Below are 16,746 nucleotides of genomic sequence, written 5' to 3' on the forward strand. Positions count from 1 at the left end.
AAAGAGGAGGGGCAGCCTTGCCCCTGTGCTGTTCTCCAGCACGTGAGGGAATGCAGAAGGTGTCTTGATGGGCTTTCTCTCGCCGGCAGGGATGACGAGATCCGGGACAAGTGTGGGGGTGACGCGGTGCACTACCTGTCCTTCCAGAGGCACATCATCGGGCTGCTGGTGGCTGTGGGTGTGCTTTCCGTGGGCATCGTGCTACCCGTCAACTTCTCAGGGGACCTGCTAGGTGAGAACAGGGAGCTGCTGGTTAGGCTGGGGGGAGATGCTTCCCACGTCCTGTCCCAGACCACTGGAGAGCAGCAGAGGGCAGGACAATTCTAACAGAAATCCTGACTGTTGCCCCGCTTTGAGCCTGGGGTTTGGGGTATTGTAGAGGTCAGATTCCTGCTGCAGCCCACCCCAGTGGTGCTCTGTGCCACTCAGTGAAACTGAACTTGCTTGTGTCTACCTCTGTCTCCCCAGAAAACAACGCCTACAGCTTTGGGAGGACAACTATCGCTAACCTGAATTCTGGGTATGTGTGGACAGGGTTGAGATGGATAACTGAGGCTCTCGGGAAGTATTCTGTGAATGTCCACTTGCATGCAGAGCCTCACCTTCTGGGAGGCTGTGTATCTGCCCTTGCTGTTAAGAGTACTGTCTCTGCTCCAATTTCCAGGCTGAGCTCTTGGAAGTGTATAGTAGGGGCATGTGGATACCATGGTGGTTACGCTGCTCCTGGCCCTGGTGCCTTCAGGGCCTGGCTGGCCATACACAGACTGACAGTGGCAACCTTGCATTGACCTTTGTGGTCTCCTTTGTGACAGGAATAACCTCCTGTGGCTGCACACATCTTTTGCCTTCCTGTACCTGCTGCTGACAGTGTACAGCATGCGCCGGCACACCTCCAAGATGCGCTACAAAGAGGATGATTTGGTGAGCAGGATCTAGCCACTCTCCCAAGCACATTTTCCCATGCCCTTCTGTCAAGTCAGGTGGCCTTGAAGAGACTGCCAAGCACCTTGCTTCCCACAGCAATTTGGAGCTGTTTTGATTTGGCTGTTCTGTTTTTCTGCCTGGCCAAAGGCAGATCTCATCCAAAGCAGCAGCCCTCACTGCCTGTGAGGAAATAGAATAGAATTAACCAGGTTGGAAAGGGCCTTTGAGATCATCCAGTCCAACACCATCTAATCAACTAAACCATGGCACCAAGTGCCTCATTCAGTCTCTTCCTAAACACCTCCAGTGATGGTGACTCCACCACCTCCCTGGGCAGCACATTCCAATGGCCAATCACTCTTTCTGTGAAGAACTTCTTCCTAACCTCCAGCCTAAACCTCCCCTGGTGCAGCTTGAGGCTGTGTCCTCTTGTTCTGGTTGCCTGGGAGAAGAGACCAGCCCCAACCTGGCTACAACCTCCCTTCAGGTAGTTGTAGACAGCAATAAAGTCTCCCCTGAGCTGCTTCTTCTCCAGGTTAAGCAACCCCAGCTCCCTCAGCCTCTCCTCATAGGGCTTGTGCTCCAAAAAAATAGGAGAGGCCTGTAGTGGGTGAACATGTAAGAGGGACCCCATGCCTTCCTCAAAGGTTTCTCCATCTTCTTCAGTTCAGGCAGCTGCAGTATAAGCCACCTGTCAGTCTGCATTGCACCAGGATGCAAGGTGCCAACAGCTGGTTGAATCGTGGCCAAGCAGGGGAGCCCTGGGTGCTGGAAGTGGTGGGGCTGCCCTTTCCTGTTGCTGACTCAAACCTCAGGGGGGTTGCTGCATCCCAGTCTTCCACACCATCAACACTTACCTTTTTTCCTTACTTTTTCTGTCTTCCTTCCAGGTTAAGCGAACTCTCTTCATCAACGGCATCTCAAAATATGCTGAGCCAGAGAAGATCAAGAAGCATTTTGAGTGAGTCTCATTGTGCCCCTAATTAAAGGCTGTTCTCTAACAGGGATGTTTTCCTTGGGGTAGTGCTACCTGGAATGGCAATAATACATTCAGAGCAGGAAGAGAGCCAGAGCCAAGTGAATGCTTTCATTCTGGGCCTCTCACTGTTACTTTCCTGCGTGGATTCTTATCTGGATGTGCAGCGTCCTTGGTTTTGTGCCTTGGGAAATTCTTAGCTATCTCTTACCATGCTGACCCCCATGGCTCTGTAAGTACTGAACACAGCATGTCCTGAGATGACAGGAGATGCAGGCAGGAGGCACTCAAGCAGTGACTGTGGGATGTTGTGCTGTTGTTTCTATCTTGGTCACAGTCCTTGCAGAAGGGTGTATTTTTCTCTGTAAAAAACTAAATTCCTCTTCCATCAGGACCTCAGTGAACACACAGGCCAGGGCCATGTTTAGAAGCATGATGAGGGTGTTTTGTACCCTTAGGGAACCCTTGCAGATCTTTCTGACCCCAAGCCTTGTGGTCTGTGAAGGCAGAGAGGGGGTGTGGGGTCACAGGGGTGCCTTGCTACCACATGGTGAAAGTCCATCACAGGGGTGCCTTGCTACCACATGGTGAAAGTCCAAAGAGGCTTGTCATTCTAGAGCCTGGAGCAATGGCCTTAAGCTGAGGGAGAGCAGGTTTAGACTGGATCTTAGGAAGTTCTTCAGTACAAGGGTGGGAAGACTCTGAAATATATTGCCCAGGGAGGTTCTGGATGCTCCCTCCTTGGAGGTGTTTAAGGTCAGATTGGAGGAGGCCTTGGGCAACCAAGTCTAGTTGAGAAGGATGTTGACTTGCTGGAACGAGTCCAGAGAAGAGCAACAAAGTTGGTGAGGGGTTTGGAACACAAGCCCTACGAGGAGAGGCTGAGGGAGCTGGGGTTGCTTAACCTGGAGAAGAGGAGACTGAGGGGTGACCTTATTACTCTCTACAACTACCTGAAGGGAGGTTGTAGACAGACGGATGTTGGTCTCTTCTCCCAGGCAAGCAGTACCAGAACAAGAGGACACAGTCTCAGGCTGCGCCAGGGGAGGTTCAGGCTGGATGTTAGAAAAAAGTTCTATACAGAAAGAGTGATTGCCCATTGGAATGGGCTGCCTGGGGAGGTGGTGGGGTCGCCATCACTGGAGGTTTTTAGGAGAAGACTTGACGGGGTGCTTGGTGCCGTGGGTTAGATGTTTGGGTGGTGTTGGATTGGTTGATGGGTTGGACGTGATGATCTTGAAGGTCTCTTCCAACCTGGTTTATTCTATGTATGTATTCTATGTATGAGAGGTGTCTGTGCCCATGGCAGGGGATTTGGGGCAGAGGATCTCTGAGGTCCCTTCCAACCTAAGCCTTTGACACTATGATGCTATCATTCTCGGGTGCAGCATTTGCCCCATTTGTTGCTTTCACTATAAAGGACAGAGCTTGCAGGCTCCCCTGCTGTCCCCAGCAAGCTCTTGCTATGCAACATGATGCTCAGCCCAGAGAAGTCCTGGATGTGTGGGGTTTGCTTGAGGGTACTTCTGATGTTGGGTGTGATGAGTTGCTGTTCCCTGTCTGCAGGGAGGCCTATGCCAACTGCACCGTCCTGGAGGCTCGTCCCTGCTATGACGTGGCCCGGCTGATGTTCCTAGATGCAGAGAGGTAACCTAGTTTGGGAGAGAAGGCAGGGTGGGTGATGCCACAGGCTCTCCCTCATGTCTGCTGCCAGAGGAGCTTTTTCTGAGCCACGCTCTCTCTTTCTTTCTTTCCTTCCTTTTCTTCCATTCTTCTGTTTCAGGAAGAAAGCTGAGCGTGGGCGAATCTACTTCACCAACCTGCAGACCAAGGAGAACACTCCATCCATGATCAACCCCAAGCCCTGTGGCCACCTGTGCTGCTGTGTCATCAGGGGCTGTGAGGAGGTGGGGAAGTGCTGGAGGTGTTGAACAGCAGGGCAAATGGGGGCTTGGGTCCCCAGATCTTTGCTCTGACCCCTGTCCCCCTGCTCAGGTGGAGGCCATTGAGTACTATACCAAGCTGGAACAGAAGCTGAAAGATGACTACAAGAGAGAGAAGGAGAAGGTGAATGAAAAGCCTCTGGGGATGGCCTTTGTCACTTTCCACAATGAGACCATCACAGCCATGTGAGTGCAAAGGGTCCTCTCTCATCTCTCACCTTAAATCAGAGGAATGGCAGCACCAGGGCATCCCCTTCAGCTTTGTCCCTGACAGTTCTGTGTCAGCATTTCCCCATTTCTCTTCTTTTCCAGAATCCTCAAAGATTTCAATGCTTGCAAGTGCCAGGGCTGTGCATGCCGTGGGGAGCCCAGGGCCTCTTCCTGCAGTGAGTCCCTTCATGTCTCCAATTGGACTGTCAGCTATGCCCCTGACCCACAGAACATCTACTGGTGAGCAGCTTTCTGGGGTGCAGTGAGCCCTGCCAATAGGAAAGGCATGCACCCTCCCTTCTCATTTGTTCCTCTGGTAGCTGAATGAATATTTCAGGCTGGAGCCCAGCCCGGATGAGCTCGAAGTCTGATTTGACTTGAAGGGGGAAAGTCTTTGATCTGGCAGCCCAAGTGCTGTTAATACAGGCTGGGCTGCAGTGTGCAACCCGAGGCTCCAGATGTAGCCATCTGCTCTCCCTAATGTAGCCATCATGATGTCCTCCTTTCCCCCTCAGGGAACACCTGTCCATAAGGGGCTTCATCTGGTGGATCCGCTGCCTTGTGATCAACGTAGTCCTCTTCATCCTTCTCTTCTTCCTCACCACCCCTGCTATCATCATCACCACTATGGACAAGTTCAATGTCACTAAGCCTGTGGAGTACCTCAATGTAAGACTTCTGAACACTGGTTCAAGGGTGGGTAGCATGGGAACCACCCTGAGAAACAACAGGCCCTGCAAGGGAGGGAGTAGGGAAAGAGACTGTCATTGTTCCCCAGGTCCTGTGAGCCTGACCATGAGGGAGATTCTCGCTCTGGCCAGGGTGCAGTGGAAGCTGCAATGCTGGAAACTCAGCATCAGCAAAGGCAGCTACACCTGTGGCTGATGTGAGAGCTACCACACTGTGTAACATGCAGTCTCTTCTCTGCCTCATTGCAGAACCCCATCATCACCCAGTTCTTCCCTACCCTGCTGCTGTGGTGTTTCTCTGCTCTGCTTCCCACCATCGTCTATTATTCTGCCTTCTTTGAAGCGCACTGGACCAGGTAAGGAGAGCCACCACCTGTCCTCAGTCATACTAACATGCTGCCTGGCCACTAGACACTTCTTACTGATGTAAAGCTCCTGGATCCTTCTGCTTGAACAGAATAGATTTAACCAGGTTGGAAAAGACCTTTGAGATTGAGTCCAAACTATCACCCAACACTATCTAAACTAAACCATGGCACCAAGCACCCCATTCAGTCTCTTCCTAAACACCTCCAGTGATGGTGACTCTACCACCTCCCTGGGCAGCACATTCCAATGGCCAGTCACTCTGTGAAGAACTTCTTCCTAACATCCAGCCTAAACCTCCCCTGGCACAGCTTGAGACTGTGTCCTCTTGTTCTGGTGCTGGTTGCCTGGGAGAAGAGAACAACCCCCACCTGGCTACAAACTCCCTTCAGGTAGTTGTAGACAGCAATAAGATCTCCCCTGAGCCTCCTCCTCCTTTTCTCCAGGCTAAGCAACCCCAGCTCCCTCAGCCTCTCCTCATGGGGCTTGTGCTCCAAACCCCTCCCCAGCTTTGTTGCCCTTCTCCAGACACTCCAGCCTGTTGTTTTGTTGCGTGTCTTGGACACCTGTGATCTGTCATGGATAGCTGTTCTGCTGATCCTTAGTTGCTATGTGGCATGGTTGTCTGAGCAGAGTTTGACATAGTTCTGTAAGAAGAAAGCTTGGGAGGAGTTTGGACTGGTCACTGAGAAGTGCTAGCAGTGAGGGAAATCTTGGGTGAGACGAGCAGACAGGGGTGGTGTGCCTGTATCCATGTGTAAGGCACTGCTTTTCCAAGAGAAAACCACTCTAGCTGCTGTGGCTTCTGGCCATAGGGAACGTGTTTGAAGTGGAGAGCACTAGAAATACGCTGCTTGTGAGGCACCTTCCCCAGAGGATGTGCAATGTAAGCTTTGTTTTCTGCTCTGTATTAGAGGCTGGTGGGGAGGATGTCACCAGTTCTGAGGATTGCAGGTTGAGACAGACAATTGCAGAGTGCTCTGTAAAGTTACAACCAGTGGGACAGCCTTTGGGACCACTTGGGAGTAACTGGCACTGAAGAACAGGCTTCAGACACGATGAAGGGAAAGGGTTCACGTACTAGTAGTTGATAGGATGGGATTCAGGTTAGACACTGGAAATTTCTTTCTGATGAGGAAGCTATGGGGATGCTGCTCTTGGGGCTGGCAGGGTGACAGTGAAAGATTAACAGCCTCCTCTCTGCCCTCAGGTCTGGAGAGAACAGAACAACTATGCACAAGTGTTACACCTTCCTCATCTTCATGGTCTTGCTGCTGCCATCACTGGGCCTGAGCAGGTAGGGATGGTGGGAAAGGGAAGCAAGTGCAGAGACCTGGAGCATGGGGAGAGGGTTGATATGGAGCCCTGGCTGCTCTCTTACACCATGTACTTCCCCAATGCACAAGTGCTGTGGCCATTATCCCCTTGGTGTTTAATCCTGGTTGTGGGGCCAGGCTATACCAGGCCTGGCTGGCTCTCCAGGAGCATTGATAGCTGCCATGGTGTTACAAATAATGCAGCAAAAAGTGCCAGGGTTGGGTGCATGTGAAAAGCCTACTCAAGGTCTCGTGGTTGTGAAGGAGGCACTTCCCACCTCTCTGTGCTCAGTGCACATTCCAAGTTTTGCACAGAATTAGTGAATTCCCCATGTGAGCCAGAACTGAGTGGGCTGCAGGGTTTGGCTGGTGGGACAGTTGTGTAGGCTGCAGCAGTGCTTGTCTGTTTGGATGTGAACCCTGAATCCTCCTGCAGTGGTTATAGAAATATCCTCTGGCAAACAGCAGTGCATCAGCTACCAGCCATCAGAGTGGGCTCCCAGCACTGGACAGTGATCAAGCAGGGAAACAGTGTGAGGAAAGCAAAGCTATGAGGAGTGGGGCAGAGGGTCCTCACTGCTAAGAAGTACCTATGTGGTGTAGGGTGGGGAAATCTCCACCTTCCTAAAATCAACAATTGGGATACAGCCCCTCAGTGGTGAAGTCAGGCAGTCCCTGCTCATAAACAAACCCTCTGACAGAGGCAGAAGAATAGCCCTCTCCATCACAGGGAGTGACTACAGCAACATTCCCTGCCAGGCTGAAAATGCATTGTGGAATGTATAACCTTGTGACCTGGGCAGGTGAATGTTCTCTGAAGGTTTATGTTTCCCTAGATCCTCGTTAACAGGTCAGCTTCCTTCTGAGGACTGGGTCCTGCTGTTGCCTCTGGAGCAGTGTACTTGAAAAAGCCAAACCCCAGAATTTAGGGAAATGGCACTTGTTTCTCCTAAATGATTTAAATTTTGTTTGGTTGGTTTTGGTTTGGGTTGGTTTTTGGTTGGTTTTGTTTTTAATCTCTTAGAATAGAGTTGACCAGGTTGGAACAGACCTTCAACATCGAGTCCAACCTATCACCCAACACTATCTAATCAACCTAACCATGGCACCAAGCACCCCATCCAGTCTCTTCCTAAACACCTCCAGTGATGGTGACTCCACCACCTCCCTGGGCAGCACATTCCAATGGCCAATCACTCTTTCTGTGAAGAACTTCTTCCTAACCTCCAGCCTAAACCTCCCCTGGCACAGCTTGAGACTATGTCCTCTTGTTCTGGTGCTGGTTGCCTGGGAGAAGAGACCAACCTCTGCCTGTCTACAACCTCCCTTCAAGTAGTTGTAGAGAGCAATAAGGTCTCCCCTGAGCCTCCTCTTCTCCAGGCTAAGCAACCCCAGCTCCCTCAGCCTCTCCTCATAGGGCTTGTGCTCCAGACCCCTCCCCAGCTTTGTTGCCCTTCTCTGGACACCTTCCAGCAACTCAACATCTTTCCTAAACTGAGGGGCCCAGAACTGGACACAGGACTCAAGGTGTGGCCTAACCAGTGCAGAGTACAGGGGCAGAATGACCTCCCTGCTCCTGCTGGCCACACTGTTCCTGATGCAGGCCAGGATGCCATTGGCCTTCTTGGCTGCCTGGGCACACTGCAGGCTCATGTTCAGCCTACCATCAACCAGCACCCCCAGGTCCCTCTCTGCCTGGCTGCTCTCCAGCCACTCTGACCCCAGCCTGTAGCACTGCATGGGGTTGTTGTGGCCAATGTGCAGAACCTGGCACTTGGATGTGTTCAGTCTCATGCCGTTGGACTCTGCCCATCTGTCCAGCCTGTCAAGGTCCCTCTGCAGAGCCCTTCTACCCTCTAACAGTTCAACACCTGCCCCCAGCTTGGTGTCATCTGCAAATTTACTGATGATGGACTCAGTGCCCTCATCCAGATCATCAATGGAGGCTACTCTCTCACTCACCAGTTTCCTGTATAGAGTCGTCATTCACCTGTTCCTTGCACGGGCATTGTGCCCAAAGAGCGAGGAGAGGAAAACACTTTACTGACAGGATCAGGGCAAAGGGAGAAGAACACACAGGGGAGTGGGAAGCTAGCTCTGTATCCCTTTTTTGGTTCTGCTCCATTTTTCACAGTGTCTGGTTTACATAATTGCTGGTGACACATCCCAGGAGGGAACAAAACAGCCTGTGGTCAGAGCCGTGGGTCATTCTTGAGCGGCTTCCAGATGTTTTCACGTGCATGTCTGTCTGTGGCTGCTTCTGACCGATTCTCTGTTCTTCTCCACCCCATTTTCCACAGCTTGGATGTGTTTTTCCGCTGGTTGTTTGACAAAAAATTCCTTGCCGAAGCCGCTGTGCGATTTGAGTAAGTGGGACGGGGCGGAAGGCTCTTTGCAAGGGGGGGAGGTTCTCGTTGGTGTCCACAGGTACTGGGGGCTCCCAGCTGCCCCCCTGCAAGGGAGGAGCACCTCCTGCAGCCTTCTCTCACTGCACCTCCCCAGATGCGTGTTCCTGCCGGACAACGGGGCCTTCTTCGTCAACTACGTCATCGCCTCTGCCTTCATCGGGAACGCCATGGACCTGCTGCGCATCCCCGGCCTGCTGATGTACATGATACGCCTCTGCCTGGCTCGCTCCGCCGCCGAGCGCAGGAACGTCAAACGGGTACCTGGACAGCCTGAGCGGGGAGCTTCTGGCCTCCACCTGCGATTGGAGCTGCCATGGGACCTTAACGGGGCTGGCCCGATGCTGTGCGTGCGGCTGGGTGTGTTGCACGCCCCTGCTTGGCCCCCAGGGTCACGCTGACAGAGGTTTGTTCTCTCTTGCAGCACCAGGCCTATGAGTTCCAGTTTGGGGCTGCTTATGCCTGGATGATGTGTGTCTTCACTGTGGTCATGACATACAGCATCACCTGCCCTATCATCGTCCCTTTTGGTAGGTGATACCTCTCCACCTCCCTGGGGTAGCGGCTGGGGAGAGTTCGAGGAGGGAGCCAAGAAGGGTAGTGTGGGGGAGATACTTCCTGTCAGTCAGAGGCACTGGGCAAGAGACTGATTCCCTGTTCTGTTGGCATCGCTCCCTTTCTCCTAGGGCTCATGTACATGCTTCTTAAGCACCTGGTGGACCGGTACAACCTGTATTATGCTTATCTGCCTGCCAAGCTGGACAAGAAGATCCATTCAGGGGCTGTAAACCAGGTGGTGGCAGCCCCCATCCTCTGCCTTTTCTGGCTTCTCTTCTTCTCCACTATGCGCACAGGTGAGCACAGGGTTGAGATGCCAACTCCTGGCCTCCTACAGAGCTGCTTTCCTGGCCGAGCTGTGCTCCTGGCAGCTCCCACCCACAGAGCATGGTCAGGACTCCTCTGACATCTCCACTTTGTTCTTCTTTTATCCCAGGGTTCCTGGCCCCCACTTCCATGTTCACCTTTGTGGTCCTTGTCATCACCATTGTGATCTGTCTGTGTCACGTCTGCTTCGGGCACTTCAAATACCTCAGCGCTCATAACTACAAGGTGAGGCAAAGTGCTGGGTAGGGGCACGGGACCCTTCTCTTTGAGAGCACAGCTCAGTCACAGAAGAGCAGGGCCTCTGAGGGGCTCCCAACCTGCTCCTCAGCAGAGCCTCTCAACCCTGGCTTCACAGAGGGGACACTCCCTCTGTGTACCGCTCCTGTGGTGGAAGAGTAAACATGTTGCCGTATGAAGTCTCTCATTTCTCCTTTTCCTCCAGATTGACCACACAGAGGTGGATGCTGTAGAAAATAGGCAGAATGGGAGAGCTGCCACCAGTCTGCCGGCTCCAAAATCAGCTGTGAGTCCCTGTCTCCACCTTCATGCCCTGGCACACTCCTTACCTGGGATTGGAAGGGGGAGGTAACTCCCTGAGGGAGAATCTGGGGTCTCCCAGTGAGGGTGGGATGCAAGTGCTAGGTGCTGTTGTCACTGGAGCTGGACAATGTAAGTGTAATCACCCTAAACACACTGCAGCCCTTTCCCAGTGCTCCTCAGGCACTGTGCATTTACTCCCTGCCTCTTTCAGCAGGAGCAGCGAGTCCAGCCAGATTGGTCTCCCTTCTCCTTCTGCATCTTTGCACACCTACCCATCGGAAAGGCTGTTGTCCACCAGGCTGACCCTAGTGGCAGTGCAAAAGGGGTGTCTGTGGGCATTGCCTTGATGGCCAGGAAAGTGCTTTGGGCACTCTCTCTCTCTTCCTCTGCCTAACTCTCTGAGCTCTCAGAGACCATTTTTTTAAACTTCTTGGCTCATTCTAGCAGCTTCCTTCCACCATTAGATTTTTCTGGTCATGGTCTGTGCAGAGCTGTTGGGGGGCGTTACATGCAGAGACAGGGTAAAGCAGAGCCTCCCACTTCCTTGGGAGAGCAAGTTTGGGGTGTGGGCATGTAATGCAGGCTCTTCCCTATTTTCTGTGTAACTAAGGGCAGCAGTATCTCTCCAATAGGTGATTCCCCACAGGAGACAGGCTCAGCTTCAGAGGGACACATCCAGCTGGCAAAAACGGGAGCACAGGCTTCTAGTCCACACAGACTCTAAAGTGCTGAGGAGCCCCATGCTTTCCCAGCCCTGGCTTCATGGGTGTGCTGCCTGTCCCAGGGTGCTGGGGTTTGCCACATCCACTGTTGCAGGGGCAAGCTAGCCTTGCTTTTAACCCCCTTTCCTGGTACATCCCATAGAGTCTTTCCTGGCCCTTCCCGGGCTCGACGTCTTGCATGGCGCTTTGCATGTTGTGCTTTGCTGCCACGAGCAGCCCCCCAGACTGACATGTGTTTCTACTCTCTCCAACCCCCTTGCCTGCCCCTGGCAGAAGTACATCGCCCAAGTGCTGCAGGACTCCTCACCGGAGGGCGAAGCGACGGAGTCAGAGGAGCAGGGGTCGCAGGACGAGGAGCTCATCAACACAGATGGCATGAACGACACGGATTTCCAGTCATGTGAAGACAGCCTGATAGAGAATGAGATCCACCAGTAGGGACCTCAGAGGGTGGGAGGGGAAGGAGGCCCAGGAGCAGGGCAGGCTGTGTGCATGGAGACCTAGGGAGAGGCACCTGAGGGTGCTAGCTTCTTGCCCCGCCCACCCACCAGGGCCGCTGTCCTCAGTGAGGGCAGAGGTCCTGCCCCAAGCTCTCCATTTCCCTGTCCCTCCACCCCTGCACCAGCCCAGCAGCTCGGCAGGCATGCTCTTTACTAGCTACCTTCATTACTGCATCCCTGGACCCCAAAATGCTGGGGGCTGGGGAAGAGGGGGACTGTGATCCCCATGGTGCTGCTCTGGACCTGCAAGGAGGAGGAAAGCTGGGTGCTTTGGTGGGGTGGGCCACAAGGGGAACCTTTGGTGACTTCTCTGTCCCTTGTCCTCCTAGTGAAAAATACTAATAATTTATTAGATTTACAGGAAGGTAATAAAGGAAAAGCTTTAGTCAGTGTATTGGGAGCCCTGCCTAGGGAGGGAGGTGGCTTTTGCTGCACCTTCTCACCATGCATGCTCTTTATCAGCCCCTTGTAGCATCCACTTGTGTGACATGCCAGGAGCTGGGTTAAGCATGGGGGCTGGTGGCAGAGGCTTCCCACTCCCACAGGGTAGGTGACAGCCTAGCTTTGTGGTCAGGGGTAGCATCACCCTGGAGAAGGGGTGCAAGGGTGGTGTGAGCTGGGCAGCTCCTTGCAGGGTGAGGGATGTTGAGAGCACTTCTTGAGGGCAAAAGGAGGCGCAGGCAGCCTCTCCCCCAGGTCCTATCCCCTCCTCCCCCAGGGGCACAGGCAGGGGATTGCAGCATCATTTTAAGTGGCTTTTTTGTTGTAGGGTTCTTTTTTTTGTGCACATTTCTCTTCCTTTTCAAACAAATCAACCTGACCCTGGTGGTGGTACCATGACCTCCTTTGCTGCCCTGTGTGTGCACGGCAGGCTCAGGCCTGGGGGCATGGGGGCTGTGCTGGGGGTCACTTGGGTGCTAGAAGAAAGGGTCCTGGACTGCAGGCCCTCAGCACCCTGAGGGGCTGGTGCTGCCTGATTGCCACAGGGGGCCTCATGGGCTGCCTTCCCTGAGCTGCTGCAGGGTCTTCCCCCATCTGAGGCAGAGAGAGGGAGTCCTGTTGGAGGGGGGTTCCCCAGGGCTTACTCTAAGCAAGCCCACCACCTTCAGGAGCACAAAAACCTCATGGGGCTATGCTGGCTTTCTTCACCTGCCCTGACTGGGTGTAGGCTGAAAGAGGGGGGCTGCTTCTCCTCTGCCTCTGCCCTTGCCTTCTCCCTGGTGAATACTGTTCTGGAGACAGGCAGGGGACCAGACAGATAGGAGAGGTGGACCAGAGCCTCTAGTATCTACAAGGAGGCCTGACCCTGTTTAAAGACTCTTTGTGAGGACATTTCTAGTCAGGATCAGTTGCCTTCAATTGCTTCCCCCCTCTCCTTGTGTAAAATGTAAAGGACAATAATAAACCTCCCTGCTACTGAACTATATTTATTTCCCTCAAGCCCCTGCCACCATCCCACTTGGTGCTCGTTGCAGACACTACCACCCTCCCTTTGCCTGTGGGTGCTGCGCCGGCTCACTGGGGCCGTGCCCCCCAGGGCCTGATGGGTCCAGGTGGAAGGGAACAGCCTTTACCTTTTCAATCACCCGTGCTGGCCCTGGAGCTCCAAGCACTTTAATAGACCTGAAGGAGTGAGGCATCAGCCCTACCCAGCCGTGCTCTGGGCAGGGCAGTCCCATCCCATGGCTTTTCTCTCCCTTGTCCCCCGTTAGAGAAGGGGAGCCAAGAGCAGTGGGGGGCTGCTCTGGGGAGGACGTAGATGACATTCTTGTACACCTCTCTATAGGAATCCTAGGTCTAGAGGGGGATGGAGGGGAAGAGATGTAGGTCTTTGATGCATGGGGAGGGCAGGTCACCCTGGCTCCCAGGGCTCCACCGGGGCTGGAGCACATGTGGGTGCAGAGGAGCATAGTGAGGGTCACCTGTCCCCTCCAGAGATGGGCTACATATGAAATGAGCATGTGAGCTCCCAGTTTACTCTCAGGCTGGGGCAGGGAGGATGTTGATCCTGCTTCCCTTGTCTTGCACACACCTACCACCCTTGTCCCCAGTCCAGCAGGTGAGCTGGGATGCTTCAGTCTCTGTAGGTACAGTTGTGGCCTGGGCTGCCTCAGCAGCTGCTGGGACTCTGCCTGCAGAGAGCTGTGTGTTCTGAGTGGCACTGTCTGTGTAGAGATGTGTATAATACCCTGTATATATTTGTGTACAAAAGAAAAAGAGAAGGAAAAAAAAAGGAAAAAAAGGAGCTACTGTTCTTGCAGCCTTTTCTTTGTGGAGTGGGTTGGGATCTGGAAGCTGGGAGAAGAGGCCTCTGGCAGGAGCATGCATAATGCACAAGGAGCAGGGGGTTGTGTACTTCTCCTGTGTGAGCACAAGCCCTGCCCTGCCCCCAGGAACCCTCCCAGCCCAAGGGGGCTCCCCACTGGCTTGCAGAAGCACCAAAGGCTCTTCTGCTGAAAGGAGGTGGGTGGGGAGTTGCAAGGATGGAGACTGGGATGGGCAAAGGTGCTTTGGGAATGGTGTGGGAGGGAAGTTTTGGGTTTAGCCTTGGTGGCAGATGTCAGCCTCCAATCCCAGTACCAATTCATGTGGTTACTCCTGCCATCTCCATCCAGGAACCTGGCTCCTAGCCTGATATGGGGGACAATTGAAGCTTTTGGGAAAGGGAGAGATCCCTGGAACACAGCTTGTCTTGGAGTGTTATTCTATTATGCAATGCCCCTTGTAGCTCATTCATCCCCTAATTATCCCCTGAGTTCCCCCTGGGAATCATCCTCCAGGCTGGAGCTGGGATGGTTCCCAGGCAGCTGCTGCATGCTCATTAATTTGTGCATGGTGGCCATTGCTTAGAGGATGGCATGACAGTGAGGGAAAGCATGGGGCAGGCCTTTGAGAGGTGGATGAGTGACCCCAGGCTCCCTGCTCCATTCCTGCCTTGCTGTGTCTGGACTCTGGCTTCAAGTGCCAGCAGTGCAGCAGGGGATGAAAAAAGGTCTCCTCTCCCTGGCAGCCTACAGCCAATGAACCAGAAAGAGGCAATGCCCAAGCACAGAGGGAGAGCCAAAGGCCAAGAGAAGAATGGTGCTTGTTGCCAAGCCCCTGCAGACATGGCTGCAAAGGGGAGCTTGGGGAAAAGCGACAAGAAGACTGTGCAGGTTTGATGGCAACTGTTCTAAAACCCAAGGGGCAGGACATGGAACAGCCTATGTAACAGGATTGCATAGGAGCCATCTCGGCTGTGACAGCAGCTTTAAGGGTCACAGAGGGATAATGAAGTAAGAGATTAACAGAATAGGGTCATAGGAAGGACAAGTACTGTCCTGGGTGGATCTGAGCAGCCAGGGCAGTCAGTGGTGGCCAAGGCCAGAGAAAAAGCTGGCAGAGCTGTACAAACACAAGTTCAAAGCAGGAAGAAGCCCTGGCATTGCAGATCTACTTGTTCCTCATCTGAAAGCATGCTGCTGCCTACAGCTTTGTTCAGAGCTGGCTGGTGACCCTAGAGGTGATGTCCCTATCCTCCCAGCCTGTGGGTAGCAACACAGTTGCCTTTTCAATGAGGGTAAGATGGAGTAGCCACTGCAGCACCTCCTAGCAGGGCACTCTCTGCTGCCTTTGAGTCCTGAAGTCCCCTTCATTCCCCACGTAAGGTTGGTTATTAAAGGTGGTCCCATAGCAGGGTGGATCACACGCTGCTCTTGTGATGGGATCCCAGTTCAGCTGAATCATTCTTGGGGCAGCTGCAGGTAGCATTGTGGTGGTCACAAAACAGCAAGCTCCCCTGATACCCTGGTGACTGCTGCTTCACCTTCATTTGCACAAATTCAGTTGTGAAGGTGGCAGCAGCTGCCTCCCATTGGCACAGGTGCAGGCACCCAAGTGGTGCCTGAACCACAATGTCCTGTTTAAGGAGCAGACTGTCATGGCTGCTTGAATACAAACAAAGGGGAGCAGAGAAGCAGTCTGAAACAAACTTCTCTGGCTATGCAGCTTCTTCACAAGCTGCCTATGGTGGGCTCTCCTAGGCAGGAATGGGTTCAGCTCTGGTGGGTCCAGGCTCAGGCCAGAGTGTTCCCCTGTGGGTGGGTGCAGCAGCAGGAGCATGCCACAGCATGTTTTGAATGTCCCAGTTGCCCTTCCCTCAGGCAAGGAACTGCTAATCCAACCAGTAACCTGCTCTCTCCTTAGCAATTCTTATCTGCCCTGGGGCAAGGTGGAGGGGATTAGAAAGCAGGTGTCCTGTGAAGCCTGAGGGACCAGCTGGATGCCAGTTCCTGCAGTGAGGTGGAACAGGTACACCCTTCCTCTTCAGCTAGGCAGAAGAAGGAGCCCCACAGCTGGTTGACATCTGCTGGGATCACCATCTTCAGCCCTGGCACCAGAAGGATGGCAGTGCAGATCTTCCAGAGTCTGGGCACGTAGGGCTGGGCCAGGCTACGGCAAGCTGGGCTGAGCTGGTCATGGCTCCATACGCAGGCCAGGCTCTGTCAGTCCATGGGCCACGCTGTGCCAAACAATGGGCTGCACCGTGCCATGCCTGTTGGCAACGGCACCACCCAGCATAGCCATACCATGAGTCATGGAGGGCATGTAAGGGCAACCCCATTCTGGGAAGCCTCAGGGCAGTAGGACCTGCTTGGGGAGGGCCCTGCTGGCACCCAGCAGCATGGGGCATCCAGTGGGGTGGGTGTGAGCTGTGACTGTCTGAGCTTGCAGGAGGAGGTGGTGCAGGCACAGCCTTCACAGGCATGAGGAAAGGAGTTGGAATCCTGGCCCAGTTAAAGCTAAACCAACCAGTTCTCTGTTAAATGCAACCAGTTCTCTGTTCAACGATTTTACTTTTCATCAGCTCAGTCTCTTCTAAGCAACTGCATTTTCTGCAGTTAACAGCACGTTTATGCAGTGTCTGCTTCTTGATGTGTCTGGTTACTGCCAAGGACTGGCATGCAGAAAGGCTCTTGCTTATACTTGCTCATCTACAAACAACGGTCACTGCTCGATCTTGTGTGCCACCCTGGGGTGCTGTAAATGAAACGGTCATCAGTAAGTTTAGTAAGTGTAAACCACCACACTGGCAGGAAGGAGCAGGCAGGACGAGAGACCCAAACCTGACCACCAAGGTAATCCTTTCCATGTATGTCAATACTCAGCGTAAGGCTGAGGGATCGCAAGGGTCAAGCTCTCATCTTCGATGGCCAGCAACCAAGGAGGACTCTGTTCATTCTTCTGTCATTGATCCAAATCTGTGATTTTTCTGAATCCAGTTCCCATCA

At 53.4% G+C, this 16,746-nt stretch overlaps 1 protein-coding gene across 1 annotated transcript in view; it reads left to right on the plus strand.

Annotated features, from left to right (window-relative positions):
• Window positions 1–13,704, plus strand: part of TMEM63B (transmembrane protein 63B) — a 52,883-nt gene extending 39,179 nt beyond the window's left edge. Inside the window, exons 7-24 of the mRNA XM_054162400.1 lie at window positions 90–232; window positions 469–520; window positions 813–921; window positions 1,815–1,885; window positions 3,467–3,547; window positions 3,684–3,807; window positions 3,896–4,029; window positions 4,156–4,293; window positions 4,569–4,722; window positions 4,992–5,098; window positions 6,319–6,405; window positions 8,725–8,790; window positions 8,927–9,089; window positions 9,254–9,359; window positions 9,516–9,683; window positions 9,824–9,939; window positions 10,157–10,237; window positions 11,250–13,704. Coding sequence (XP_054018375.1) covers window positions 90–232; window positions 469–520; window positions 813–921; window positions 1,815–1,885; window positions 3,467–3,547; window positions 3,684–3,807; window positions 3,896–4,029; window positions 4,156–4,293; window positions 4,569–4,722; window positions 4,992–5,098; window positions 6,319–6,405; window positions 8,725–8,790; window positions 8,927–9,089; window positions 9,254–9,359; window positions 9,516–9,683; window positions 9,824–9,939; window positions 10,157–10,237; window positions 11,250–11,414 — 2,065 coding nt within the window. The 3' untranslated portion in view covers window positions 11,415–13,704. The remainder of the gene's footprint in view (window positions 1–89; window positions 233–468; window positions 521–812; window positions 922–1,814; window positions 1,886–3,466; window positions 3,548–3,683; window positions 3,808–3,895; window positions 4,030–4,155; window positions 4,294–4,568; window positions 4,723–4,991; window positions 5,099–6,318; window positions 6,406–8,724; window positions 8,791–8,926; window positions 9,090–9,253; window positions 9,360–9,515; window positions 9,684–9,823; window positions 9,940–10,156; window positions 10,238–11,249) is intronic.
• The last annotated feature ends 3,042 nt before the right edge of the window (window positions 13,705–16,746 follow it).

This window comes from Dryobates pubescens, chromosome 6 (assembly GCF_014839835.1).
Source record: "Dryobates pubescens isolate bDryPub1 chromosome 6, bDryPub1.pri, whole genome shotgun sequence".
NCBI classification, from domain to species: domain Eukaryota; kingdom Metazoa; phylum Chordata; class Aves; order Piciformes; family Picidae; genus Dryobates; species Dryobates pubescens.